We start from the raw sequence: 27,754 nt of genomic DNA on the forward strand, positions 1-27,754 counted from the left end.
GTACTCAGAGCCTCGTATTTACCGGTTTTTGTGCCACAGCAATTGCCAAAAAAGCACCAATAATTAACCATTTTAACGATAACTATATATGAAGGCAGTCATTGGGGTCGAGGAGGCAGTTTTGGGGTTGGAAATCGGGAAACATATGAGGCTGAGTACAACAATCTGGCACCGCTGCTCCTGCCCCTTCCCCTCCGGACGCCTCAGTTATTGGCCGGCCGTGTGGCTCATAAAGATTCATGAAGGTTTGACTACTTTCAGAAGGTTACGTTACCCAGATGTAGTGAAGATGGAAGGGCCTGTCAAATTTACAAGCTTGGAACAGGAGCATATGACAGTGTTGATGTTTATTTTCATGGAACATTTTTTTTTAACACATCCTGAAACATGCACTGAACTTTGAGGTAGAGGGCAGAAGACCACCAGGAAGGCCAAGGAAGATGTGGAGAAAGGTGGTGGAGGAAGATACGAGGAGGCTGAACACCACGGAAGAAATGGCTATGGACCGGCAACAGTGGAGGAGGCTCACATCCCGTCCAACCCCACCATAGGGAATAAATGGACGTTAAATGATGATGATGATGATTTTTGTTGTTGTTGTACCATTTTCCCTTTGTGTCGTATGATTCTGTGACATTTTTACCCGTGCCATCTCTGCCTGTGCCTAAACTCTAGTCACATGGTGCTCATACCCTTGTTTATTTACCTTGATTTTCATGAACATTATTTTAGTTGTGCCATTTTTTCCTGTTTTTCCACAGGTGCCACATGTGACCACGCCATTTTTACCTCTACCAATAATAGCAAGCCTTCTCTACCTGTGTACCTTCACCCTCACTCTTCTCTCCTCCCTTGGCCAGACATTAGTTGTATTTGTGCCATCTTTTTCTATTTTCCATTCATGGCTCGCCTGTTTTAGCTGTGCCGTCACCCCTGCTGTTCTCTCCCCCTCCAGGCCAGGCAGCAGCTGGAGCAGGAATTCCGTAACCTCCTGTCGACGGGCACTGACAGGACGGACATCAACAAATCTTGATATGAGGCCCCCGCGGCGAAGGATGCAGAGGCCAGACTGGTCTAGTAACCCAAGACAGTCTCAGGAGGAGGAGGAGCAGAGGAGGAGGAACAGCAGCAGCAGAACAAGGAAGGAAGAGGAGGAGTAATGGAGGAGAGAAGAAGAGAAGGACTCCATGAAATAGTTGTGGGGTTCCTCTTCTCTTGCAGCTGAAGGAGAGCAAGCCGTGTCCTTATTTCCTCCCCATGGAAGGAACACCAAAAGCTCTCCATCCTTGCCCCCCAGTGACGATGACCAATGCTGCCTCCCTCCCTCCCTGTGAAAGAAAACAAACTCCCACAATGAAGGAAGACCCACGGCTCCTCCTCCCTGACGCAGGACAAAACCCATCCTTAGCCGCCGATGAAGGTACAACACAACGCTCCTCAGTCAAGGACACAAGAATTCTATGTGAAGCGAAGGCCAACAATGACTCCCTTCTATCTCGAGCATCTCCAGCCAAGAGTGAAACAAGAGCTTTTAACCAGTCAAGGGTAACAAGAGTCCTTTGCCTCATGTGAAGATTGTCAAGTTTCTTTTACCCAGTCAAGGATATAACGAGATCCTCAGTTCCCAGTGGAGGATGGCAAGGGCTTCTTTATCCCTAGTGAAGGATGACAGGAGCTCCTCCACCATGCCTGGGAAGGGTAGTATCAGAACTGTACAACCAATACCACAGTGTGTAGGCTACTTCACATCACGTCGCTGTGGCACTCGGAAGTCTCCTCACCCTGCTGCCAGTCCTGTGAGGTGCCAGACTGACCAGCGCAGCACCACAGCCTCACTTGATCCTCTGGCATCCGTAGGCACTTGTAATATTTGTGTTGTGGATGACGAGAGGAAAGGAAGGAAGCCCAATGTACCTAGGGAGGGAGATTGACAGGGCAGCACAGCAAGACTCATTCTCCTCTCCCTGAACCTCTAGTCTAGGGTGAGCAGCAGCAAGGAAAGGAAGGCTCAGGGCCGCCACCTCTGTCTGTGTCTGTCTGTCTGGTGTGATCACGAGGGCAGGAGACAATTGCAGGGAAGTGTAGGTGGTGGTGCACTCGGCTGGACCTGACGTATACAGGTGTGTGTGTGTGTGTGTGTGTGTGTGTGTGTGTGTGTGTGTGTGGGTGCGTCTGTGCGAGCGTGCATGGGTGTGTTCGTGAGTTTGTAGTTCACCATTTTTCATCATGTGATCAGATCTATGGGAGCAACTGAAACCCCTGACACCCACACATACCCGGGAGGCGGAACACAACCCCCACCTGACACCCGGCACCCAGGCACTGCTGGATGGACAGGGGGCACAAATTGAAGGAGACTGCCCACCCATCTCCACTCTGCCACCCCGGAATCAAACCTGGGACCTCTGTGTGTGTGTGTGTGTGTGTGTGTGTGTGTGTGTGTGTGTAGGGGTCACAGATGTTTTTGTGTGACCTAAGTTGAGGTGCGAGGCAAGGACACACCAGCCACGTCAGGTCTCTGTTTAGTCCGAGGATGAGAAGTAAAGTGAAGAGTGAGAAGTGAAAGAAGGAAAAAGGGAACAGGTGAACAACACCCACAGAATCGTGCTAAAACCCTTTGCAGGAAAATTAGGAAAAATATATATATATATAAAAAATCTTGTACAGTAATGTGAGTCATGGAGATGCTGATTATATAAAGTGTGTGCTAGGATGGTTGATCATGCCTGTGTGTGTGTGTGTGTGCGTATGTGTCTGTTGTGTGTGTATATGCGTGAATGTTTGTGTGTGCACACAGCTGCATGTATGTATTGCTGGTTCACATAAGTCCACAAGCCCTGTGGAGTCTTGTTGGCTAGTCAGAAGACAATGTGAGAATGTTGTTAGTTAGTTCTGGTTCTAAAACTAAATTGATTTCTCCTGTAATGCTTCCCCATCCCCATCCCCCAGTAATTTAACAAGTAATAATTAGATGTTCAATCACTATGCAGGTGTTTGGTTGGACAAGAGCACTGAAAGCCAGACTGCTTTAAGAGGCGTCACCATGGCTTGACATTGAGCACCAGGCTTTTCCTCCTGGAAGGTCGATGCTTCAGGCCAAACTGTCCAAGATGTTTGGGACTGTCTTGATGGCTAAAACCCAGCTCTCAAAAATGCTGATAAAACCCTCACAGCATGCAGATGTTTGGAAATGTTTTGACAGCTGCAACCCTTCTTTCAGCAGCTTGGAGATGGCTTGAAAGCCATCAGACCAAGCTGTTGATGTAGTTCGGGAGTTTTCTCTGCTGAGGAAACATTCAAGCTGTCTGAACCTTTGAGATATTTTGACAGTCAATAAACATCCAAATCTCCTGTAAGTAGTAGATATACTGAGACCTCTTAAGAATGTGGTGAAGAAAGTTTTCAGTCCTTGGAAGCCAGACTCTAAAGAGCTTGGCCCCTGAGAAACTAGGCTCATTTTTGAAGTTTGGCAAAAAAGAGGAAGATCCGAAACTGTGGAAACCAAACACCGACAGGAACACTGTGTGGCCAAGTCCCCCAGAGTGGCTGGCGCGTCCCAGCAGCCTGGCCAGTGTCATGATGCACATAGCTTTGTATTGTGTCTGTATGTGTGTGGCCATCTTTGTTGAATCACAATGTCATGATTTCCGAGTCTCCAGGCGTAAGTGTGGAGAGGTGTACATGGGAGCTAAGACTGTTACAGCTATCTTCCATACCTTACATGCCAAATTGTCTTTGTAATTATTGTATGTAAAGAGACAAAGCAAGTCTTACAATGGTCAGTCACGGCGTGGGATGTGAAGGCAAGGGGCCCTGTGGTGGTGTTGACGGTGGTGTGTACAGCTCACTGTACATTGATGTTGAGTATGATTGATCGTTTCTGTGAAACTCGTGTAAGTAGTGTCCCACTCTCAAAGATAATGTTCAGTGTAGTGATGATATACTACTCGCCTCATTGTTCTGTGTGTGTGTCTGGGTCGGGAAACACGCACACACACGTGCACACATGTATGTCCACGCACACATGCACGTGCTAGCCGGCCAACTCCATGAGATTGTGAGAGTTCTGTGACATGGCTTGTGGAAGAAGCATACGTAGCTATATACATACATGAAGGAGTGTGTGCATGTGTGTGTGTGTGTGTGTGTGTGTGTGTGTGTGACCGTGTGTGCGTGTGGCCCGTCTTCAAGCTTCATCACTTCTGATCATCCTGTTGTCGGTACTTATGAAAGGAAACAACCTCACTTATGTTCATGTTTTGTTTACATTGCTTTACCTCCTCACCCCCCCCCCCCCTGCTCCACCCTCTCCCCTTCCCCTGGTGCTGTGTGGCTGTCCTCACCCCCCCCCTCCCTCCCTTCCCTCCCCATTGTGATACTGCTGCCTGTAAAGCCCACCAACCCATTCCCCTTCACCCACTACTTCTAGGACTACCCTCACACATTAACATACTGGTCAATACATATATATATTTATTTTTTATGTTAATTACTTAGTGCGTAGGACACGTTGCGGCAACGACCACCCATGGCAGCACGGAGCCACTAAGAAGGCGCGTCACCGCGGCCGCCGACGCGATGTTTGTGCAACTCCCCCGATGTTCCAGATGTTGTTTCCCTCTTAAGTCTTAGTTAATTTATCAGTGTGTGGTGCAAGTAACAAAAATGTACCCGCCTCCCCCGAGCCTTTCTGTCATTGTTCTTTGCTCCGTGCGGCCACACCTGCCAGCCGCCCTCACCCACACTCCCCCCAGGGCTTGCCGAATGGTGGCTGGTCGGGCCGGACAGATGACACTCAGACCAGTTATAGAATGGGAGACTGTGGCCGCCTTCATCACGGCCGCTGTGTTGTTACTCAGAGAGCCGAAGGAAATCCCAATTAATGGTGATACAAGTGGTTTTCATGCTCAAGGCAAGGTCAGGGTCTCAAAGAGGTGCCCCGAGCACATACACAAAAGCACTATTGTATCAGCATGAGTTTGTGTTTCCCGTGGTTCATCTGGCAACAACGTGGCGCGTGTGGTGAGGGTCGCCACGCACTCCCATCCTTGGGCTCTGACTCGGACCATCTTACTTCAGGTGGTGAAAGCATTTCCCTCAGAATCATTCCATTTGTCTTCTCTATCCATTCCTCTCTACCTGTTGTTCCTTATCCATAGTCTTCTTTTTATATGCATATTTTTTTATTTGTATTCCACATTGACTCCCACACGTGCCTCCTCCTTGCCCGCTGCTTAAGACTGTAGGGTAACGTTACTTGTCTCGTGCTTGAGGTGTGCTGCTCATGTGCTTTGTCTCTGTGTCCTGAGTGCTGTGCAGTGACCTCTTCATTACATGTTAAGGAAAGCTACAAAAAATCATGATGAACTTTTCAGGGAACTCCACAGCATTGGAATAAACCCTTCTGGAGGCTTTATAAGTATTGCAGAAAGACTTCTTTATATAAAAAGAACAGTAAACTTGGTGCTAACGCCAGATTGTTTAAACGTGATATTAGTATTTATTAAGTTGTATGGCTTTGTTGGCTTTGTTATTCCTTTTTTGGGATGGTGTTGTTTGAAGTGTTGGATTTTCAGTCAAATTGACATATTACAAACTCCGTCGTAAGAAGTTATATGAAAAAATTGACAAAAGCAACTAACCACGCCTTGAAAAATGGCTCAGAAAAGGCAAATCAGCCACATTAGGGTTGATGAACACTAATACCACGTTTCAAACATCAGACATAAATGTGTGAAGTTGGGAGGCAGGACAGTAGGATTGCAGGAGTCTCAGGTAGTGTGTCCATCAAGCATTGGCCAGAGTAAGGATGAAACGACGAGTGTTTGGTGTTGGCACCAAGGTGGGGAGGGCCGGCACAGAGCTGTTGAAGGCAATCAAAGTAGACAGTGAGGAAATAATACATGCGGCTATATGAAATGTGAGTAGCAGGGCCATGGAACCGGAGAGTGTGGCCTCCTCCAGCACAGCTGCCATGTTCTTACCAAAAGAGCAGCACAGAAGTCATATTGATGGTGTTACAGAAGGTTTCTTTTTGTGTTCTGGGTATGATCGGAATTTCAAACTAGTACCCAGAGCACAAAAAATACTATTTCTCAACATAAGTATAATTTCATGCAGCTCATTTGGTAACGGCATGGCGCCTGCGATGAAGGTGCCCACACCCTCCTGTTGTTGGGCTCTGGTGTGTAGTGACACTGGTGAAGACAGGAACATGGATGGTGTCTGTGGCTGTGTGAGACAGAACCTTTGGTGCACTCAGGTGGATGAGCACAGGTTGAGAGGATGTATTTAACACCACAGTGGGTGAGTGAGTGCTTGACATACTCAGTGATAGAGGAAGGAGAGAAAAGCATGAACAGGTATGAGGCATCCAGAGAAGGGGCATAAGGGGCAGAGTCCTTCTTGTCTGGTCTGCACTGGGAAAGTCAGGCTACACGTCCCAGGAAAAACAAGAAACAAGTTGCAAGGAAAAGGCGACCTTGTCTTTTGTTTACCAAGGGGTCACTTTTCCCCTGTAACTTGAATTTCCTTCTTCCTGGGATGTGTAGCCAAACTTTCCCAGTGCAAACTAGAAAAACTGCCTTTGTCCATTCCTCTGGGCGCCTCAGTTATTGGAAAGTGTTGTACAAGAGTAGTGTTTGTTAAGAAATAGCAAGAGGGACAGGCTGTAACAACTGTCTCAGTGTCGGGAAAAATCTTGCTTATGGGTTTTGAGATACAGTCAAACCTCAGTTTATGAGTGCCTTAGTTTATGAACGTTTTGATTTACGAGTAAAAGAAAATCACTAAAAATGCCTTGGTTTACAAACGATGACTTGGTGTACACGCACTTTGTTTATACGAGTCAAAGACGTTAGCGTGGTTTCCCGTTGTTCGCCACAAGACAAGAGCGCTCAGAGCGGAAAACAGTGGGAATAGAGTGTCAAGCTGGTATCACACTTGGCCTTTTTCCTCCAACCGTGTTGGAGGTAGTCATAACAGACAACTACAACTTTAAGCCATTATCTGGCGATCAAGAATTACCCACATCTTGTGAAATCTTTGTGTTTCTTGTTCTGGTGCGTCAAATTTTCAATAAGTCCCCCAACTCTTGACAAGAATCGGGGGTGTGGTGCCAACCGCGGTGGGGCTGGCGAAACAAGTAAACACACTGCGCCACACCTCCCTAGGCCTGTGGCGATGACCATTTCCTGAGATTCCTATGGGTAACCCTGCCAGGTGGGGGTGGATATAGAGTTCACAAGGTTACTGTTGTGTTACTGTTGCACCACAGAACATTTGAAAGCATTACTGTAGGATAAGTAAAAACTTTCCGATATGAAAACATCATTGCCATCATTAGAAACGAGAAAGTGAAACGATGCCATCGGTCAGTATTTTGTCGCAAAGTAGCCAGGGAGATGTTCCTAAGGAACTGTTTGTCTCGTAATTGTGACTAAATTAACGCGTGTTGTCCTTGATGAGTGACACAATGAGAAATCGCATTGGTTCATCTAGTCATATGGACAAGATAGAGTACTGCATGGCAGATCACATGAGGAAGATGAAAAACAGTGTCAAGAAAGGGGGGTAATTCTTGATCACCAGATGACGTGCGTCACACACGATCAAGATCAGTTGCCCTTATCCACAACATAAACAAACCAGCCGCCCTGTATGCACATCTTTTTACCTGTAACACTTTGTGTCGCTTCTTAGGTCCTCCTTCTCTCAGTCCTCTCTTCATGGCACCATTTGCAAAAGTAAGGGCTGTTGTGGCTTGTGCTGGTGTCACTCAAATTATATGGACTTGTTGCTTCAGTTAATTGGAAGGAAGAAGCTGTTGTGGGTACGATCATGGCTTCAAAGATGGGAGGACAGGAGTGTTTACCCAAACCAACAACTTGCTCCCGGTTGGCCGTACAGGCAACCGCGATTGCTCCTTGCTCCAAGGGTTGAAGGAAAATGCCCAGTGTGACACCACCTTAGTCTGCTTTCCACACTCACAGCGGTAGCACCGCGTGCTCGTGTCCACGTACGTTTGTGCTCTAGTTTGCAATCTTTGTGTTTTTAGCACTATATTATTTATATATTATTCTATATTATTGTACTATATTATATAAATATTAATTATCATTGCTAGTTGTTTGTAAAATTACTTTCATTCTGTAAAAAATAACATGTAAAATGATTTTTGTTAATATTTTTTGAGATATGGAATGCATTAATGAGAATCCCTTTAATATCAATGGGGAAAATCGTTTTGGTTTATGAGTATTTTGATTTGTGAGCAAAATTCCGGAACAAATTAAACTCGCAAACCGAGGTATGACTGTATTAACATTTGAGGTATTAATGTTGTGTGGGTGATCAGGTTACCATGGTGAAAATGTGGAAGTTCAGGGTATGGCTCTCCAGTGTGACTAATTAATTATGAGAAATATGTTTTGAGGTTATTGGCATTAGGAAAGCTAATTTCTGCAAATTAGATGACAGGCAGCATTCAGTGCAGCAAATCTTTGCACCCTAGAAGACTAGAGACAGCACTGAGTCACTTTGACCAGTCTCAGCAGCCACATTGACAGCCCACAAAACACAGTTCAAGATTTGCTGCAGTACTTATGAAGGCAGGAAGGTTTATTCTAGAAGCTCAAATATTTATTCTCACTTATCGAGGAACTTTGCCTGTGAAATAACTTCTATTTTATACCCATTTCCTATGTACTTACGTTCAACCTACTATATTGTAAAGCTTTGAAGTTAACTCCTATTTATATATTTATGATAATTTCACTCATATTAAAATCATAACAATTCCAATGTCTGCAAAAGCTGAAGGTCCAGTTCCCCATGGCGAGGCAGCTTGAGGAAGACAACCACCAGATTGTCCAAGTGTGGTCTGATTTTTATTAACAGTTCTGTTGCTCATTTGTCATTTTTACTTCCAATTTTGGAATGGACTTGTTAGTTAGGAGTGTTGGCTTCTCACAGAGTCAAGGCAACATTACAAACTCAGTTGTAAAAAGTGATTTAAAAAATCAACAAAACCAACTATCCACGCCTTCAAAAATGGCTCTAAAAAGATAAATCTGCTGCAGTAGTGTCGATGAAGACTAAGATCACATTTAAAAAATTAGGCAAATGTTGCAGCCACTGACATCCATCACCTTCTTCATTGGTTCGGGAAGCTTATTCTCAAACATTTCAAAACCTCAGTACTGCTGTTTAAAAAGGCGCTCGTTTAAATTTTAGTGACTTCCATGGGTGGTTTCCTGACCCTGGTGGTAGATTAGCAAGGTTTGCACACCATGAATGTGAAAAACACTCATGATAACCTGTCTTGTCTTCTCCGTGGCCTTCAAAAATAGTAGTACCAAGAGTCCAAGTGGTTTGAGAATGAGACCAGTTCTTTCCTGGGCTCGGGCCAAAAGGCTGCACGGGTTCGTGTGAACGCCTCCGCCTTGCATCACAAGGAGGCTCCAAGCGCTAGATTGTCTCCTGTGATTCCTGTGATGAGAAAACTAATACATTTTTATAACATTTATCTTATCGTAGCTGTAAATATGATGTTTGATACCCATGAGCTGTTCATGCTCTTATTATACTAACCCCTCATTAAATTAACAAAAGAAGGGATTTGCCTTGAAAAGGAGGGTTATTCTCTCTCTCTCTCTCTCTCTCTCTCTCTCTCTCTCTCTCTCTCACTCGTACAATAATTGCTTTCATCAGCATTGTTTTGCAGAAGTTGTGGTCTGGATTACCTTCCCTCTGCTGAGTGGCACAGTTCAGTGTTTCAATGTACTTACAGGCAGCGGGTGGAGAGGTGCGTGTCAGGGGATCGTGTTTCATAGACAAATAATTGTAAGGGCCGACACTTTGGGGGAAATTAACTCACAAAAACTACTTAAAAGTTGAATACAAAGATGGATTTAACATATAAAGGGAAAGAATAATCACTTTATGTTATACTGCAAGGAGGAAAAATATTCAAACTGTTGGTAAATTCTTTATAAAAAAGTATAATATATATATATATATATATATATATATATATATATATATATATATATATATATATATATATATATATATATATATATATATATATATATATATATATATATATATATATATATATAAAATGGCACATGAAATTTACAAATCAAGGTTTCTTATAAATCCCATCTCAGAAGCATGATGCTTTTGGGAGACAGAAATTGGATGTTTACACATTTGATCCACATTGAGGTGCTGACCTGTGCTGTGTTGGGGCGCCAAGCCCACAGCAACCCTGACGCTGATGGTGGCGGTGTGCACAGTGAAAGTGTGCTGTGGGGCAGGGAGATACAGTGTGTTTGTGTTACTTCTTAGTTTACATGATTACATTTGTGTATTTATGTGCATACATATTTATTTATTTACTATTTTTTTTTTCCTGTAAGGCAATGGCAGCTCCTTGGTGTCTGGGATGGACCAAACATTACAACCAAACGTTTTTTCATGAAAGTCATGTGACAAAAACCTCAAACCATTAAAGGGAAAATGTTAACACTGCAATTGGACTTTTTGCTTACATCATTGAGTGGGACTTCCAGTGTGTCAAGCACAAATAAGCATCATGTGTGTGGTGTGATGGATTTAACACCATTGAGAGTTTAAAGATTTTGGCATTCTAATGGGAAAGAGAATTTTGTGTTGGTAAATCATAAAATATTATAACACTTAATGATTGGCTGTCTATCTGTTAGTGGTGTGGAAGTGATGAACAAGTTATCTTGGTTTATGTAAAGAGTCAAAGCTATGTGAAAATATTGCTATTATTCAGCTATATTTATATTTTCATTCCAAAGTTTTTTACTTTTAAAATATCACCATTAATAGAAAATTATATGTTGCAGCATCTTGAGTAACTGAGTCATGAATAATGAAGAGACAACACTAGGCTCGGTATTCTTGGACGCTCCTGCATCACACAGCAACTATTTCCAAAGCCTAAAAAGGAGATAAATCAGGTTCTAATAAGTGTTTTAAGGGGGGCTCATGGTACAGAAAAAGTCAAACTACCACCAGGGTCATAAAACTAGCCCTGGAAATACCCAAAACTCCTAAAAAGCCTTGTCAAATGTTTGCTTGGTTACTGAAATGTTTAAGAATATGGCCCTAAACTGCTATTAACTGAACCAACTGATTGATTGATTGACTGAGCCAAGGACTTGTTTACATGCATTTGTTGTTATTGTTGATGTCATTGTTGTGTGAGAAAGTGTTGGGTCTTCTCTACCTCCTCCCTCTGTGCCTCCTTGCCCATTCCACACACACCCCATGTAGTGCTGTGACTGGTCAGATCCCCCACCCCCACCCTCACTCACCACTCCAATGGCTCAGTGGTTAAAGCAGCCCAGTAGCTCAGGGGTAGAGCATCTGGCTCACAACCAAAAGGACCGGGGTTCAATTCCCCGGCCGGGTGAAGATAAGTTGGGTTTATCTTCTTTCACGTGTATCCCCTGTTCACCTAGCAGTGAGTAGGTACGCGACGTCAGGCAAGGAGTTGTGACCTTGTTGTCGCGGTGTGTTGTGTGTGAGTGGTCTCAGTCCTACCCAAAGATCGGTACTACGAGCTTTGTGCTCTTCCGTAGGGGAACGGCTGGCTGTCTCAAGAGAGACCCGCAGCAGACCAAGAGGTAAATTACACACAAACACACACACACACACATACACACAATATCCTTAGTGAAGGGCCCAGCAGTACCCAGAGATTGACTATAATGAGCTTGTTCAGGTCAGGAGGGTACTTACTGAAAATGGTGAGTCCAGCTCGGGATCAGGCTGTGGGTGAATTAGACACACATTCCCACCCCCCTACACACACACACACACAATCCACACACACACACAAACATTCCCCCCCCCCCCCATATCCCAAGGCAGACATCCCCTCCCCCCCACACACAATAACAAACACAACTTCTTGCCAGTCAGTTCTACCTCTTCCCCCTCCCATCCCTGATCCTTCTATTCATAAGGTTCTTCATTTCATAACATTATTCAACTTTTCTGAAATTTCAGTTACAGTCGATTTGTTGCTTTATATCAAATTTCTTATTAATATTTTAATTGTCTATACATAGTTACTTAGTGTTCATTTATTAACAAAACTTAAGTTTCTTTACTATTGTTACTACTAGAATCTTGTATAGACTCTTGACACATATACAACTTGCAGTTGTTTAGGGAAAGACAGACATATTCAAACAACCTTCTTATCCATTATAATTTTAGAAACTGCAACCCACAAAAACATAACATGACCCACTACCAACAGTCACTTGATAAAAACCAGTCACCAACACATTCACTGAACCTTCTACACCTAACTCAAAACTGACAGTCAGCTGGGCCAGTCTAGACCTTATGAATCACCCAGCCTCACAGCCTGCATGAAGTAGAACATCTTAATGACAAATATAACCTATCATATTATCTAAACATGTATTCAGTCCTTCAATACATTTTATGATTTTTCTCCTTCAGACCCTTCCTCAACTTAATGATTATTTCCTTGATCAGACAAGTAACCTTTCAAGTATTGAGGAACACTGGACTACCAACTCTAGAATTTACAAGTCATTTTTATATAAGTTACCGTTGCTCCCTCAACTTGGGCCGCCACGCCTCACGCATGCACACTTGCTTAGTCAGCCTTTCAACCTGTCATCCACAAGCATAACCAACAACTATATTGATGCAGGAAGCCCTTCACACATTACTTTTTTGCTAGTCTACTTTGTTTATTAACAACCAATCCTGCAATTAAACACTAAACCTATCCAGGTAAATTTATACTGGATATTAATTTCATCAAAACAAATATTTGTTTCGTAAGTATTATTATTAAATTGCAGCATCAGTGAGCCCAGAGGTGCACACTGGGGTGCCATCATTCAGACACATGTTCACTGTTCAGCACTGGACCAATTTTCAACTTGCCCTCTCATTCAAATTTCAGTGTAACCCACAAAGGTGCAGCTCTGTAGAGACAAGTAACCCCTAATCCTGACACCTTCTTGGCCTCTCCCACCTAGGATGAAATTCTACATCTTATAATACATCAGTTCTATCCTTTACATTTATAATCTACCTAACAAATGTGATCTACAACGACATTGACGCAGACAGCTCACATATTGTTTTTTTCTAATATCAAATTGATTTTTTAAGTTCTCCCACTTTTGATTGACATGTGCATAAGAGTGTCCCCCCCACTAATAATATCTTGCCCCAGCACCCACAGCTTCAGCATCTTGTCAATTAAGTGCCATTTTTTTAGTTTAACTTTACAAAGACGAGTATGAAGTAAAAAAAGTTATACTTAACTCACCATTGTCGTGAATAAAGGTAACAACTTTTATATATTATATTTTTTTGAAAAATCTAACTTCTGACTTCCCTTCTTTAATTCTTTCTCGTCACATTATATTATTTATAACACTAAATATTTTTATATTTTTACAATAATTCTCGCCCATTCTTTGCCTCAAGTTTTGGCCTAACCCCCTTTCAAAAGATCAAATATGGACTGGCCAGGTAGTAATATATATTTTACATACTGAACCACCTCTCATGTTAGCCATGTAAGCCCCTAGCTCGCTCATCTTAGTCTAACCAAAGTCCTGAGCTGGCACATCCTCCTCCCACACCCTTAGCCCATCCTCTTGTCAGCCAGTCTCTCTTAACTCTTCGTGTTAATTTCTTGCCATTCCCGCCATTATTTCCCTTCAGCGCCTCGATGCTGTTACTTTGGGAGCGCAAACGTCATTTATTTATCACTTTTAGGAATGTGAATGCCTTCCCATAGGCTTAGGGTAATGTCTCGAGGGGAATCGCCAGAGAAAGAATGACGGGAACATGATTCAAAGGAGCCGTTATATGTGATGCCTCCTTTTTATCTTATCCATCAACCAGTGTAATATTATCTGCCTCCTCCAGATTCACTTTTCATACTTTTACGGTGTCCGATTATTTTTTATTATTCTTTAACATTCTGCTGTGTTCCCAGTGTGTAAGTTATCCATAGAGGCAGCCAGTGAGTGGTTCGGACAATACTAACATTACTGATTCTATTAGTCCACGGGAGCACAGTGGAAGACATTGCATACCTCCCTCCCTTCCTTCCCTCACATATCTTTCATTCATCCTCTTTTTGTTCCATCAAATTACTTCAAAAACTCATGTAATATATCATTAATAAAAAATGATTTCTAAAGTAGATCATAGTGTTTTGATTTCACCTTATTGTGGATATAACTTAAAACACTTAAGGAAAAGGAAAGTTGGATAAACGTAGATACGGAGACGGGACCACACGAGCGTAAAGCCCAGGCCCTGTAAAACTACAACTAGGTAAATACAACTACTAGGTAAATACACACACACACACACATATACACATCATCCTTTGACTTGTTGAACCCTCCCCTTTCTCTCTCTCTCTCTCTCTCTCTCTCTCACACACACACACACACACACACACACACACACACACACACCATGCTTTGACTTGTTGAACTCTCTCTCTCTCTCTCTCTCTCTCTCTCTCTCTCTCTCACACACACACACACACACACACACACACACACACACACACACATGCTCACGCACACATATATCTTGTTTTAACTCACTGAACCCCCCCCCCTCTCTCTCTCTCTCTCTCTCTCACACACACACACACACAGGAAAGAATGGTTGAACTTTAATAAGGCAAATTTTGAACAACTTGGGAAACATTTTGAGGAAGCACAATGGGATACTTTTTTTGAGGCTGAAAATGTGGAGGAAAAATGGGCTATCTTTCTACGGATTTACAACGGAGTGGAAAAGTGGGCACCAAGGATGAAAGAAGGCCAGAAATCAAGAGAAGAGTGGTACAATAGAAAGCGTGTAGACGCCAGGCAGGAAAAGGAGAAGGCATGGAACAAATGGAGAAAAAATAGGAGGATGGATCTATGGAATGAGTACAAAAGGAAGAGGAATGCTTATGTCAAAGTAAGAAGAGAAGAAAAAAGGAATTTTGAGAAAAATATTGTAGATAAGTGCAAAGACCAGCCAAAACTGTTTTATAAGTTCATAAATGAAAAGTTGAAAAATAGAGATGAGATTCAGAAAGTTAAAGTTAATGGTGAAACTTTTGATAGTTTAAGTGAAATAGTAGAAGTGATGAATAATTGTTTCCAAACAGTGTTCACAAGGGAGAGTGAGTTTGAAGGTGTAGATGCAGTGCCGGGGAATAGAGTGCATGGGTCTGGAGAGAATACAAACATCAGCAGACGAAGTTAAAAAATTATTGGAAGAATTGGATGTGAGGAAATCGGCAGGACCGGATGGTATATCAAATTGGGTGGTAAAAGAGTGTAACCAGCAAATAGCTGAAAAGTTGAGCAACTTGATTAATGTCTCACTAGCACAAGGGAAGGTACCGAGAGACTGGAAGAGGGCTAACATCGTCCCAATACATAAAGGAGGAAGTAAGGAAGACCCGTTGAACTATAGGCCAGTGTCATTAACAAGTGTAGTAGCAAAGATGTGTGAGAAAATTATAAAAAACAGATGGGTGGAGTATTTAGAAGAAAACAGTATATTAACAAATAGCCAATTCGGATTCAGAGGAGGACGGTCTTGTGTAACTAATCTGATCAGCTTCTATTCAAGAGTAACTGATACAATACAGGAAAGAGACGGTTGGGCAGATTGTGTGTATCTGGACTCAAAGAAGGCGTTTGATAAGGTACCACACAAGCGATTAATATATAAATTTAATCATGTTGGAGGTCTGGGTGGTTCAATACTGGATTGGGTTATGGACTCTTTGACGAAGAGAGAAATGAGAACAGTAATCAGGAATAATAAATCAAGCTGGATGGAAGTGACGAGTGGAGTCCCCCAAGGATCGGTGCTGGCTCCGATTATGTTTGTAATTTATATTAATGACATGACAGAAGGGGTGACAAGCTATATGAATATGTTTGTTGATGATGCTAAAATAATGGGGAGGGTGGCTAATGAAGAAGACTGTGTAGCCCTGAGCCAAGATCTTGATAGAATAAGCGAATGGTCACGCAAATGGGAAATGACATTCAATACAGAGAAGTGTAGCGTGATGGAGTTTGGTAAGAGCAGTAGACGAATATCAGGGAACTACTCTCTGAGTAATGAAAGAATCATGAAAAGAAATGAAGAAAAAGATCTGGGAGTGATCATAACAGACAAGTTATCCTTTGGAAAACATATAGACCGGATAACTGGGGAAACATACAATCTTCTTAGAAACATAAAAGCAGCATTTACATATTTAGACAAAGAAATGGTGAAGAAACTAATAACATCGATGATACGTCCAAGACTGGAATATGCAGCATTAGTGTGGTCACCTAGATTGAAGAAAGAAATTAGAAAGTTGGAAAGAATACAAAGAGCAGCGACTAAATTACCGGAAACTCTGAGAGAACATACTTATGAAGAAAGACTGGAGAAATTGAGACTAACAACACTGGAGAGCAGAAGAGAGGGGACCTAATAGCATTGTACAGGATACAAGAGGGATTGGAGAAATTGGACAGGGAAGACCTAGTGGAACGTGACAGAAGTGTGACAAGAGGCAATGGTAAGAAATTGAAGAAGAGCGACTGTAGGAGACATCAAAAAATACAGTTTTCCATACAGAAGCATAACAACATGGAACGGACTTGACGAGGAGACTGTGTGTGCAAAAACGATTCATGAATTTAAAGCCAAACTGGATAATAAGCATTATGGAGACGGGACAGCACGAGCCTAGTACAGCTCTTTTCCTGTATTTCACAACTAGGTAAACACACACACACACACACACACACACACACACACACACACACACACAGCAGGGAGGAGATATAAGGAAGGAAGGAAGGAAAGTAGAAAAAAGAGAACAGATAGAAGGATGGGTGTGAGGGAGAGGCAGGGAGGGGAGGCCAGAGCTCCCACGCCGCCACGCAGTGAGCCGCGTCCCAAAGCTGAGGGGGTGATGAGACAACCAGCCAGCCACTTGGCAACTCAAGGAAAGAGGAACTCCACACACATACACATATATCATTTCTTTCTCATTATTTTTGTTATTTTCTATTAGAATTAATTGTTACTGTCAAGTACAAATGTGCGCAAGACACACTTATGTTATTACACAATAATAACATTGACGGTCACATAACACACAGTATCATATCCGACATTCATCCTAAAAACAATTGTACAATATACGGGATGAAATAACTCGTATACTGGCTGAAGCGGGTTAGGACGCAGTATGCGCGTCCTCGTATATGGTACGGGGCACGCAAGGACGCACCGTACGCGTCCTCGTATATGGTACGGGGCACGCAAGGACGCACCGTACGCGTCCTCGTATATGGTACGGGGCACGCAAGGACGCACCGTACGCGTCCTCGTATATGGTACGGGGCACGCAAGGACGCACCGTACACGTCCTCGTGTTCAAGGGGTTAATAGTTATATTTTAGAGCACAACAAGGATATCAAATAAAAGAGGAATCTTCACTCAACAATGTCATCTATATTGTATATTGCCTAGAAATTAGTAGTTTAAGAGTTATTGAAGGAAATGTAAGGGCAAAGGGTTTTTTTGTACATATCAGCAAAAATGTGCCTACACTGCACCAGCTCCATACAGACTTACACGTCACTACAACACTTGGGAATCTTTGGCGTGGCGCTGTGTCTACGATAACCCGGCCAGCCCAACACAGACAGTACGTACACTGGCGGCTGGTGGCTCTGACTCTACTCTCCGGTGGCTGTTGGGTTACTGACGCCGGTGGGGGCACTCTGCAGCCTTGCCCGGTGTGCCTTTATCTCCTCCAGCTTCTCGCGCCTGAAGAACCCTTTCTGTGAGGAGGGGAGGCTGTGTTAGTATGTGTGTTTGTTACAATTGATACAGCTGGACCCAAACATTCTGCATGGCGAGGGGAGACTCTGTTTATATAATAGTTATGATGCAGCTGGCCCTGAGAATTTGGAGTGGAGAATGGAGACTTTTTTAATGTATGCCTTTGGAAAACTAAATACATAATCCCAATCTTTGCAAAACATGGACCCTATCCCAATCTTTGCAAAACATGGACCCTATCCCAATCTTTGCAAAACATGGACCCTATCCCAATCTCTGCAAAACATGGACCCTATCCCAATCTTTGCAAAACATGGACACTATCCCAATCTCTGCAAAACATGGACCCTATCCCAATCTTTGCAAAACATGGACCCTATCCCAATCTTTGCAAAACATGGACACTATCCCAATCTCTGCAAAACATGGACCCTATCCCAATCTTTGCAAAACATGGGCACTATCCCAATCTTTGCAAAACATGAACACTATCCCAATCTTTGCAAAACATGAACACTATCCCAATCTTTGCAAAACATGGACCCTATCCCAATCTTTGCAAAACATGGACACTATCCCAATCTTTGCAAAACATGGACATTATCCCAATCTTTGCAAAACATGTACACTATCCCAATCTTTGCAAAACATGTACACTATCCCAATCTTTGCAAAACATGTACACAGTCCTAATATTGTTCATCCCTAGCCAGACAGGAAAGGATGCTGCTGATTGGCTAGTGGCGGGCGGAGTGTCTGAGGTCTCCTCCACCCACAACTCACGTAGGTTCACAAACTGTTCATGTTTCTTTGCACAGGTCACCTGTTACACGAGAAGCAGGTTTTGTTCACATCATTGAATGAAGCAGTGACTGAACAACTATAACATGATTTACAAAACTAGATAGGGTAAAAGATAAAGCAACTGTGGTGAGAAAAACTGAGAAAATATCATTTAATGTTTACACCACTTATTGCAAAGCCTTCACTGCCTCCTCTTGTATTGCACTCTTTCCAAGAGCAGAAAACACCTTATGAATTTGGATTGTATGTACTATCACCTTGAGTATCTGTCTCATTTGTGAGTGAAACTATAAAGAACAACACTGATGAATTTTGACACACCGCAGGAAGAGGAAGTGTTAATCTCCAGGTAGCCAGGGAAAGGGAAGGGAATAGGAGGAGCAAAAGGGGGAAGGAAGGAGGAAAAAGAGGAAGAAGATTAGGAGAGGAAGAAAGAGGAAGAGACGGGAAAGAGGAGGTGGGGAAATAATGGTATGACAATTTTCTTATTATTCACTACTACTACTACTACTACTACAACTAGCAGAGGTGGGCAAGTGTGGTACTTAGTACGGTAGTGCGGTAGTACCGCATCACAAAAAAAGTACTGCACTACCACAAACTTTCTGAAAATACCGCACTAACGTGGACCACACTAAAAAATCCTGCGGTACTTTTTGCGGTACGTAGAAAACCATCGAAGACATTTGCAGCGCGGCATGCTCACAGAATTTTTTTTTTTTTTTTTTTTTTTTTTTTAGTGAATTGGACTCAATCAGTCAATCGGTATCAGTCATCAGAATCAGTGATTCAATCATTCTGACTTTTCAGTTATTGTTCAAAATTAAATACTAAATGAATAACTCAGAGTAAATCTGTTTGTCAGCCAACCCAAGGCAGCCCACCATGACTGCCTCTGACGATGACTGTGCATGGCAGTGTACAACAGTACAAGCAAGCACTAACATGATCGCCGCTCATGTCCCGTACAAATGTTTCTTTGATGCATAACATAGTACATATCTGTTTTTTAACTTCATTGTAACTTCTCTATTTTATCATTCTCTCTCTCTCTCTCTCTCTCTCTCTCTCTCTCTCTCTCTCTCTCTCTCTCTCTCTCTCTCTCTCTTCAATGTAGGCAAGATCAATAGTTTGATTATAATAATAATAATAATAATAATAATAATTTATCATTATTATCATTATCTCCTCGTCAAAATTTCCACGTGGTTTCTTCGCTGAGGCCTGAGCCACCAGGGCTTACAGCTTTCCCACAGGAGCCACTATTAACAGTTGCAGTTGATGTGTTTTGTCTTAATATGTTGGTCAGTTTGAATAATGTTCCACTCTTCCTGTCATGACTTTCCTATATTGTAATCTTTCGTTTTCGCTCAAACACTGGAGAATATTCCGCCCCTTCCTCCCTCACTCCCCCATATCCCTGCAGCTGCACCACCCTTCCTCCCCACCCCTTCATTTTTTTTTTTTTATATATAAATGAAAATAATTAAATGAATGTAACCCTCAATATTCTCTACCTTAGTTTCAAACACATGTTGGAGTATTCTTGAATCATATTCCATCATGATAAGTAACCTGGCTGGCTGTTTGAGCCAGTCCTAAGACTGACCAACCACAGCCAGCCAGCCACTGGCCAGCACCACACCATAACTCTGTCTAGTCTCTTAAGTTCTTAACCCTTTCCTTGCGCGCAGGACGGAACACGACTATCCCCTCAGGCGCAGTCAGGCAGCCCAATGGGGGGTCTCTTTTAACCTCTGTATCTCACAAACTATTCATCACAGCTAAAAACCAAAAACACCATTGGAAAGAGGAGGTCCAAATCTATAGGAGTCGGTTATGTATGCCTCTCTTGCGAACGTACATGCACGTTCAGGGAGTGTTGAATGTTAACACTTACGTCAGTGCGTGCGGGATGATCAGCCGTATTGAGAGAACTGCAGACATCTCTCCTTCAGATTCTGGCAAGGGAGTATTGCCAACTGCAATATTTACAACTATTTGGTCAAAGAATGAGTCACGTGATAGGTGAAGCTATGCAAAAATGCCGCTATACTGGGCAAGAACATCCACCAGTTACTCGTCTGTAGATTTGCCGCGCTGGGCTGATATGATTTTCCACCAAATTTAGTGAAGAAGAAGAAGAAGAAGAAGAAGGAGAGAGAGAGAGAGAGAGAGAGAGAGAGAGAGAGAGAGAGAGAGAGAGAGAGAGAGAGAGAGAGAGAGAGAGAGAGAGAGAGAGAGAGAGAGAGAGAGAGAGGGGGGGGGGGGGGGCAGATTGGTCATAGGAAAAGGAAAAAAGACGAAGAAGAACTACTCGTCGAGTAACAAAAAACACAACACACAAATGAAACAATATATGCTGGAGGAGGGAGGGAAGAGAGCGAGGCAGTGGGGGCAGAGAGGGGAAGAAGGGAGGCAGCAGCCAATCAGGAGATATATCACTCGTGACGTCACTGCAGGGGGTGGGGCTGGCCTCCATGGACAAAAACCTAACAACCTTTCGTAAATATGTGCCTGGGCAGAGCTTAGAGACATCGCGTGGGTAATCTGAATGACTTTTGGCGGCACACGACAATTTTTATTTTTATTTTTTGGAAAAAATCAAATATTTTTTAAAACTCCCGGATACGGTGCACACGGATAAGTGAGGGTTTACTGTAGTAGTAGTAGTAGTAGTAGTAGTAGTAGTAGTAGTAGTAGTAAAATAGGAAAATAGGTAAATTTATAAATTATCAGATTCAGAGACAATTTGTAAACACGAAGGAGGTGGCTCGGAAGAATTACGGCTCTGGAAATTCCCTCGAGAGCCTACGCAAATGAATGTTAGGTGGTATAAAACCTTGGGGAGAGTCGGAATACAGTTGTGTTCAGCAATAGTCTGGTCTCATACTACTACTACTATTATTACTGTAACTACTACTACTACTATTAATTACTACAACAACTAGTAGTAGTAATAATTGTAATCTCTCTCTCTCTCTCTCTCTCTCTCTCTCTCTGCTTATAAGATAAAGTTATACATTCTGTTTACAGGTAACTCTCGATTTACGCGTTTTTTAAATAACACAGGGCCCAAAATCCAAATAAATGTTTAATTTACACGTTTTTTCACTTATACGTGATATTTTATGGAGTGGCCACCAGATGTCTCAAGCAACTGGACTCACACAGCGCCGCGGCCACACAGCTGAGCTCAGTTCTTCCCGCGCGCCACTTGAACAACAATACAGTACCCACGCTGCCACGTTACTCAACAACAACAACACCCTCGCTGCTGTGGAGTGGCCACCAGATGTCTCACGCAACTGGACTCACACGGCGCCGCAGCCACACATCTGAGCTCAGTTCTTTCCACACGTCACATGAACAACAATACAGTACCCACGCTACTCAACAATAGGGGTGGGCACTGGGCAGGTACCGGTACCAGTACTGGTACTAACGGTACCAGCTTTACGGTACAATACCGGCACCAGACTGCTCGGTACCGGTACCAATATTAGCCAGTCGCTCATGGTGTCCCTCATTTCTTCCTCACACGAGTGAGGCTGAGACTGAGTGCCTGAGTGGCTATCTCGGTGATATGGATATTCTCTCTCTCCACTGAATGAAGTGAATATTTATTTTTTGATAGAAACCTACCTCTTGTTTGATTTACATTATTTTTTATTTACACGACCTCTTCAAGGACACAATACTCGCGTAAATCGAGTTACCTGTACAGGTAACTCTCGATTTACGCGAGTATTGCGTTCTTGGAGAGGTCGCGTAAATCAAAAACAATGTAAATCAAACAAGAGGTAGGTTTGTCGAAAAATAAAAACCGTATTTTTCAGCGTATAGCGCGCACCTTTTTCACATAAAAAATGCCTGAAAGTTTAGCCCTGCGCCTTGTACGCCGAATGTACAAATTTTTAATGATTTTTTTCTTCTTTGGGGTGTTTTTAAGGGTCTGTTTTTTGTCTTATCAAATAACAACGGCAAACTTTCCTTTATCATTGTATATAATCCTTCATAGTCCGTAGCTGTCTTATAATATGTTACCATAGAATACAGGGCGATCTAATAACTACTATACAAAATTGAAATCGATGGAGGATTGCCCATGCCTTGTTGTTATTCCGTTTTTCCGTCGAGCGCCATTTGTATGATCTTGATCTTGATGTCACAGGTGGCTTGATTGTATGACTAAGGAGCAGTACAAGCTACATAAAAAATCATATTGGAAAAAAATATCCATGTGTTCATTATTAATTATTAATATTAGTGAGAATAATGGGGTAAATATGATATCAGAAACTGTACATCATGAGTCTTGTACGAGGAGATATTTCGCGCAATACCAGCCAGGCCGCCATTTGCATTGTTTACAAACCACACAACCACACCCATACAACAAACAGCTGCATGGAGCGTGTCACCAGAAACGTGTGAATTGTGTCTTGCCTAGTTCTCTATCATAACCTACGAGTGATGGTGGGAATAATATGCTTATTCACTTCATTCAGTGGAGAGAGAGAGAGAGAGAGAGAGAGAGAGAGAGAGAGAGAGAGAGAGAGAGAGAGAGAGAGAGAATATCCATATCACCGAGATATCCACTCAGGCACTCAGTCTCAGCCTCACTCGTGTGAGGAAGAAATGAGGGACACCATGAGTGGCTAGCTAGTATTGGTACCGGTACCGAGCAGTCTGGTACCGGTACTGTACCATATAGCTAGTACCGTTAGTACCGGTACCTGCCCACCCCTATTGTTGAGTAGCGTGGCAGCGTGGGTACTGTATTGTTGTTCAAGTGGCGCGCGGGAAGAACTGAGCTCTGCTGTGTGGCCGCGGCGCTATGTGAGTCCAGTTGCGTGAGATCTGGTGGCCACTCCATAGAATATCGCGTATAAGTGGAAAAAACGTGTAAATAAATTTTTGGGGGGATTTTGGACCCCGCGTTATTTCAAAAACGCGTAAACCAAACTCGCGTAAATCGCGAGTTACCTGTATATCTCTTTTCATAATAAAGGTGAAATTCATAGATTCAGTATAATTAATAAAATTAAGAAGTGAGGAGTAAGTAAGTGGATCAGCTGTCACTGCATGGGTCAAGGGAGTTTGAGTGGACAGCCAGGGCAGCTTCCATCCTGGCCGTGGAAGGAGTGACCTGGGGTCCCTCCCCCACGGCTACCTGAGGGTTAAGTGCCCCCAGGAGACTAATCTCATCGGTCAAGCATATTCGTTTTTTCACTCACTGGTGGACCAGATACGAGTCGAGGCGATAGTACAAAAATATGTTTTCTTCCAAAATCAAATCCATAATTAATGCAAGTAACAATGACAAGTAATGAGTGCTAAAAATATGTGCTATAAACATTAAATGTTACTAAACTTGTCACCATACTTAATTTTTTACCCTATCTAGTTTTGGAAATCATGTAACAGTTGTACAGTCACTGCTTAATCCAATGAAGTCTACAAAGCTTTCTTCTCTCATGTAACAGGCGGCCCATGCAAAGAAACATGAACAGTGTATGAACCTACGTGAGTTGTGGGTGCAGGAGACCTCAGACACTCCGCGCGCCAACAACTGGAACCTGCAAGCTGACTGGTCTCAAACTTACATGAGGAACGTCAGGAAACTGTACTGCCACGGCCACTCAGAGGCAGTCCTGGCGGGAACAGGGTGAGGGAGGCACAGACCAGCACACCCTGCCTCCATGCAGCAGCAACAACCTTCCTGATGCTGTCACCTCTGTGGCCTTGTGTCACTTCATGGGCTCTCTCTCTCTCTCTCAGTTCCTTCTTAGCATGGAGGCAGCAGGGGAGGGAGGCACAGACCAGCACACCCTGCCAACAACAAGGCCAGGAAGAGTTGAGTTGAGACTGTTGCTGCTGGATCCAAGTATTGCCTCAACAGTGCCACTTCTGACATGTTGATGTTCATTCCATTTAATATTCAGCTTTTCCAATATGACTTTTATTTTTAATTGTCATTAAATAACAACTTTCCAAGGCAATGTCAGTTGCCCTTGCATGGTTGTAGGTGTTCAGAGCTGTTTATTCCTTCACTTGACTTCCTCCCTGTCTGTTGGCGACACAGCCCAAGGGAGGGGCACGGAGCATCATTTTCAGGAAGCCCTTGCATCTGTGGTACTCTTGGGTGAAGCACACCACTGTAAGGCATTGATTCTTTTGCTGCAGCAATGGTTTATAAATACATGTTCCAGCTATTTTAGTGTTAGGTGACATTCTCTTGCCCCTCACCTCACAGAGAAGTAAGTAATTCACTGTAGCTGTGAGACTCAACCAGGCTCCAGGCCCAGGTGCAGCTGCCACAGCTGTGGAAAGTCAGCCATCAGTATTTCCCTTCCTCTTCTTGCTGTGGCTCCTCTCCTTTTATCACTTCACAGGCAAGCCTTCTTTCTTCCTTGTCTTACAAGATCACTTTTACCTCTCCTTCACTTCCCTTTCCCTATCAGGCTCAGCTGCTGCTAACACCCTGGTCACTACAACTACTGTAGGCAGACACACTTCAGAAGTGGATCTTCATGTGCCTGGCAATGTCACTCCTTGTCTTAAAGAGCTTTCCACAAACATCACACTTGAACTCTCTAAGGCCATAGTGCCTGAAGACGTGTTGATTTAGTGCCTGCTTCCTACTGAACCTCTTCCCGCACTCTTCACACTCATGACTTTTTACACCAGTGTGTGTAAGGGTGTGTGTATCAAGGTGACCCTTCTGGATGAATTTTTTCCCACATTCCTTACATTCATAGTTCTTCACACCAGTGTGTGTAAGGGTGTGTGTATCAAGGTGACTCTTCCGGATTAATTTTTTCCCACATTCCTTACATTCATAGTTCTTCACACCAGTGTGTGTAAGGGTGTGTGTATCAAGGGTACCCTTCCGGCTGAATTTTTTCCCACATTCCTCACATTCATAGTTCTTCACACCAGTGTGTGTAAGGGTGTGTCTTTTAAGGTGACCCTTCTCGCTGAATTTTTTCCCACATTCCTTACATTCATAGTTCTTCACACCAGTGTGTGTAAGGGTGTGTGTATCAAGGTGACTCTTCCGGATTAATTTTTTCCCACATTCCTTACATTCATAGTTCTTCACACCATTGTGTGTAAGGGTGTGTCTTTTAAAGTGCCCCTTCTGGCTGAACTTTTTCCCACATTCCTTACATTCATAGTTCTTCACACCAGTGTGTGTACGGGTGTGTCTTTTAAGGGTACCCTTCTCGCTGAATTTTTTCCCACATTCCTTACATTCATAGTTCTTCACACCAGTGTGTGTAAGGGTGTGTGTATCAAGGGTACCCTTCTGGATGAATTTTTTCCCACATTCCTTACATTCATAGTTCTTCACACCAGTGTGTGTAAGGGTGTGTGTATCAAGGGTATCCTTCCGGCTGAATTTTTTCCCACATTCCTTACATTCATAGTTCTTCACACCAGTGTGTGTAAGGGTGTGTCTATCAAGGTCACTCTTCTGGATGAATTTTTTACCACATTCCTTACATTCATAGTTCTTCACACCAATGTGTGTAAGGGTGTGTCTATCAAGGTCACTCTTCTGGATGAATTTTTTCCCACATTCCTTACATTCATAGTTCTTCACACCAGTGTGTGTAAGGGTGTGTCTATCAAGGTTACCCTTCTGGATGAATTTTTTCCCACATTCCTTACATTCATAGTTCTTCACACCAGTGTGTGTAAGGGTGTGTTTATCAAGGTCACCCTTCTGGCTGAATTTTTTCCCACATTCCTTACATTCATAGTTCTTCACACCAGTGTGTGTAAGGGTGTGTGTATCAAGGTGACTCTTACAGATGAATTTTTTGCTACATTCCTTACATTCATAGTTCTTCACACCAGTGTGTGTATGGGTGTGATATCCAAGGCCTCCCCTTGAGGTGAATTCTTTCCCACACTCCAGACACACAAACTTCCTCTCTCCTTTGTTGCCAGAGTTACCAGCAGCAAGTTGCTTCATCTGCTGACCACTGACCCTCCTGCCCCCTGCAGCAGCTTGTTCCTGCTTGTCCTGGCCACTCATGCTGCTGTCCAGCCACGCAGGAGAGGCGGCTGAGTATGTTGTTGTTGTCTTTGTTCTCTGTTCCTCCACACAACGGTGTGGTGGAACCAACCTTTGCGGCGACAGCCTTGGAGTGTGTTGCTGTTGTCCCTGTTGTCTTTCTTCCACATCTGCAGGAAGCTGTTGTTGCCATGCTGGCTCAGTCGTCAGTGCCGTGAACAGGAAGCAGAGTCGAAGTCACAGCAGCAGTAATGGCAGCAGGCAGTTTGGGGACAAGGATTCCTATTTTTCTTCAGCGTTTTACGGGGCTGGTTAGGACACGGGACCACGGCCTCTTCCTCTTCTGGAGGGTTTAGGGTTGCCTTTGTTGTCCTGGCAGTGTTTTAGGGGCTGGTTGTTGTTGTTGTTGTTGTTGTTGCTTAGGGCCGCGGCGATTTAGTCGCTCACATGAGCCTTGGTGTCGTCCTGTGAGGGCTTCACAGGCGCGTCAGCTGCCCCGTCTTCCTAAGGAAGGCGCAGGTGAGGCGGAGGACAGCATCCTGTCGTGAGGGGTGGACGCCTGCCGCCGCCAGCAGTGTGGGCAGGTCAAAGGTGGGCACGTCCAGGGCGCGGAGTTGGTGTCTGAACAGCACTCGTTGGGAGTGGTGGCGGGGGCAGTGCAGCAGCAGGTGCTCAATGGTAGCCTCGAGGTCCTGCACCAGGGGCAGTGAGGGTCGGGGACGAGGCGCAGGCGGTGGAGGTGAGCGCCGAGGCGTGTGTGGCCCAGGCGCAGGCGCGTCAAGGCCACGTCTAGGACGCGGGACGTTTTCCGCACCCACGGCTGTGGGCAGGAGTTGGTGCGGTATTGACCCATGGAGGTGATGCGGAGGGTGTCATGGAGTGTGTCGTCCCATGTAGAGTGGCAGGTGCGGGACATAAGGCGTTTGGCCGTGGAGAGTGGCGGGGGGAGCGGCGTGATGTTTACGTCCGCCAGGGCCATCTTGGCGGCGGCGTCTGCTGTG

General features: G+C 43.7%; 2 protein-coding genes across 3 annotated transcripts in view; one reads left to right on the forward strand and one right to left on the reverse strand.

The window, feature by feature from the left end:
- LOC126984340 (liprin-alpha-1-like) overlaps nucleotides 1–14,250 on the forward strand; it is a 152,547-nt gene extending 138,297 nt beyond the window's left edge. The window contains exon 25 of the mRNA XM_050837952.1: nucleotides 956–14,250. Within this exon, the coding sequence (XP_050693909.1) occupies nucleotides 956–1,033 (78 nt within the window). The 3' untranslated portion in view covers nucleotides 1,034–14,250. The remainder of the gene's footprint in view (nucleotides 1–955) is intronic.
- Nucleotides 14,251–17,567: 3,317 nt separating this feature from the next.
- On the reverse strand, nucleotides 17,568–26,782 carry LOC126984628 (zinc finger protein OZF-like). Of its 2 annotated transcripts, none has more exons than XM_050838412.1 (2): nucleotides 24,334–26,782; nucleotides 17,568–17,919 (listed from the first exon to the last, which is right to left on the reverse strand). In XM_050838412.1, the coding sequence occupies exon 1, from the start codon at nucleotides 26,772–26,774 to the stop codon at nucleotides 25,245–25,247; it is 1,530 nt and encodes a 509-aa protein (XP_050694369.1). In that variant the 5' UTR covers nucleotides 26,775–26,782; the 3' UTR covers nucleotides 17,568–17,919; nucleotides 24,334–25,244. The 2 variants fall into 2 exon arrangements, with proteins under 2 accessions (XP_050694369.1, XP_050694370.1); XM_050838413.1 differs by having other exon boundaries at nucleotides 24,254–26,782.
- Nucleotides 26,783–27,754: the final 972 nt, after the last annotated feature.

Source organism: Eriocheir sinensis, chromosome 57 (genome assembly GCF_024679095.1).
Source record: "Eriocheir sinensis breed Jianghai 21 chromosome 57, ASM2467909v1, whole genome shotgun sequence".
Lineage (NCBI taxonomy): Eukaryota > Metazoa > Arthropoda > Malacostraca > Decapoda > Varunidae > Eriocheir > Eriocheir sinensis.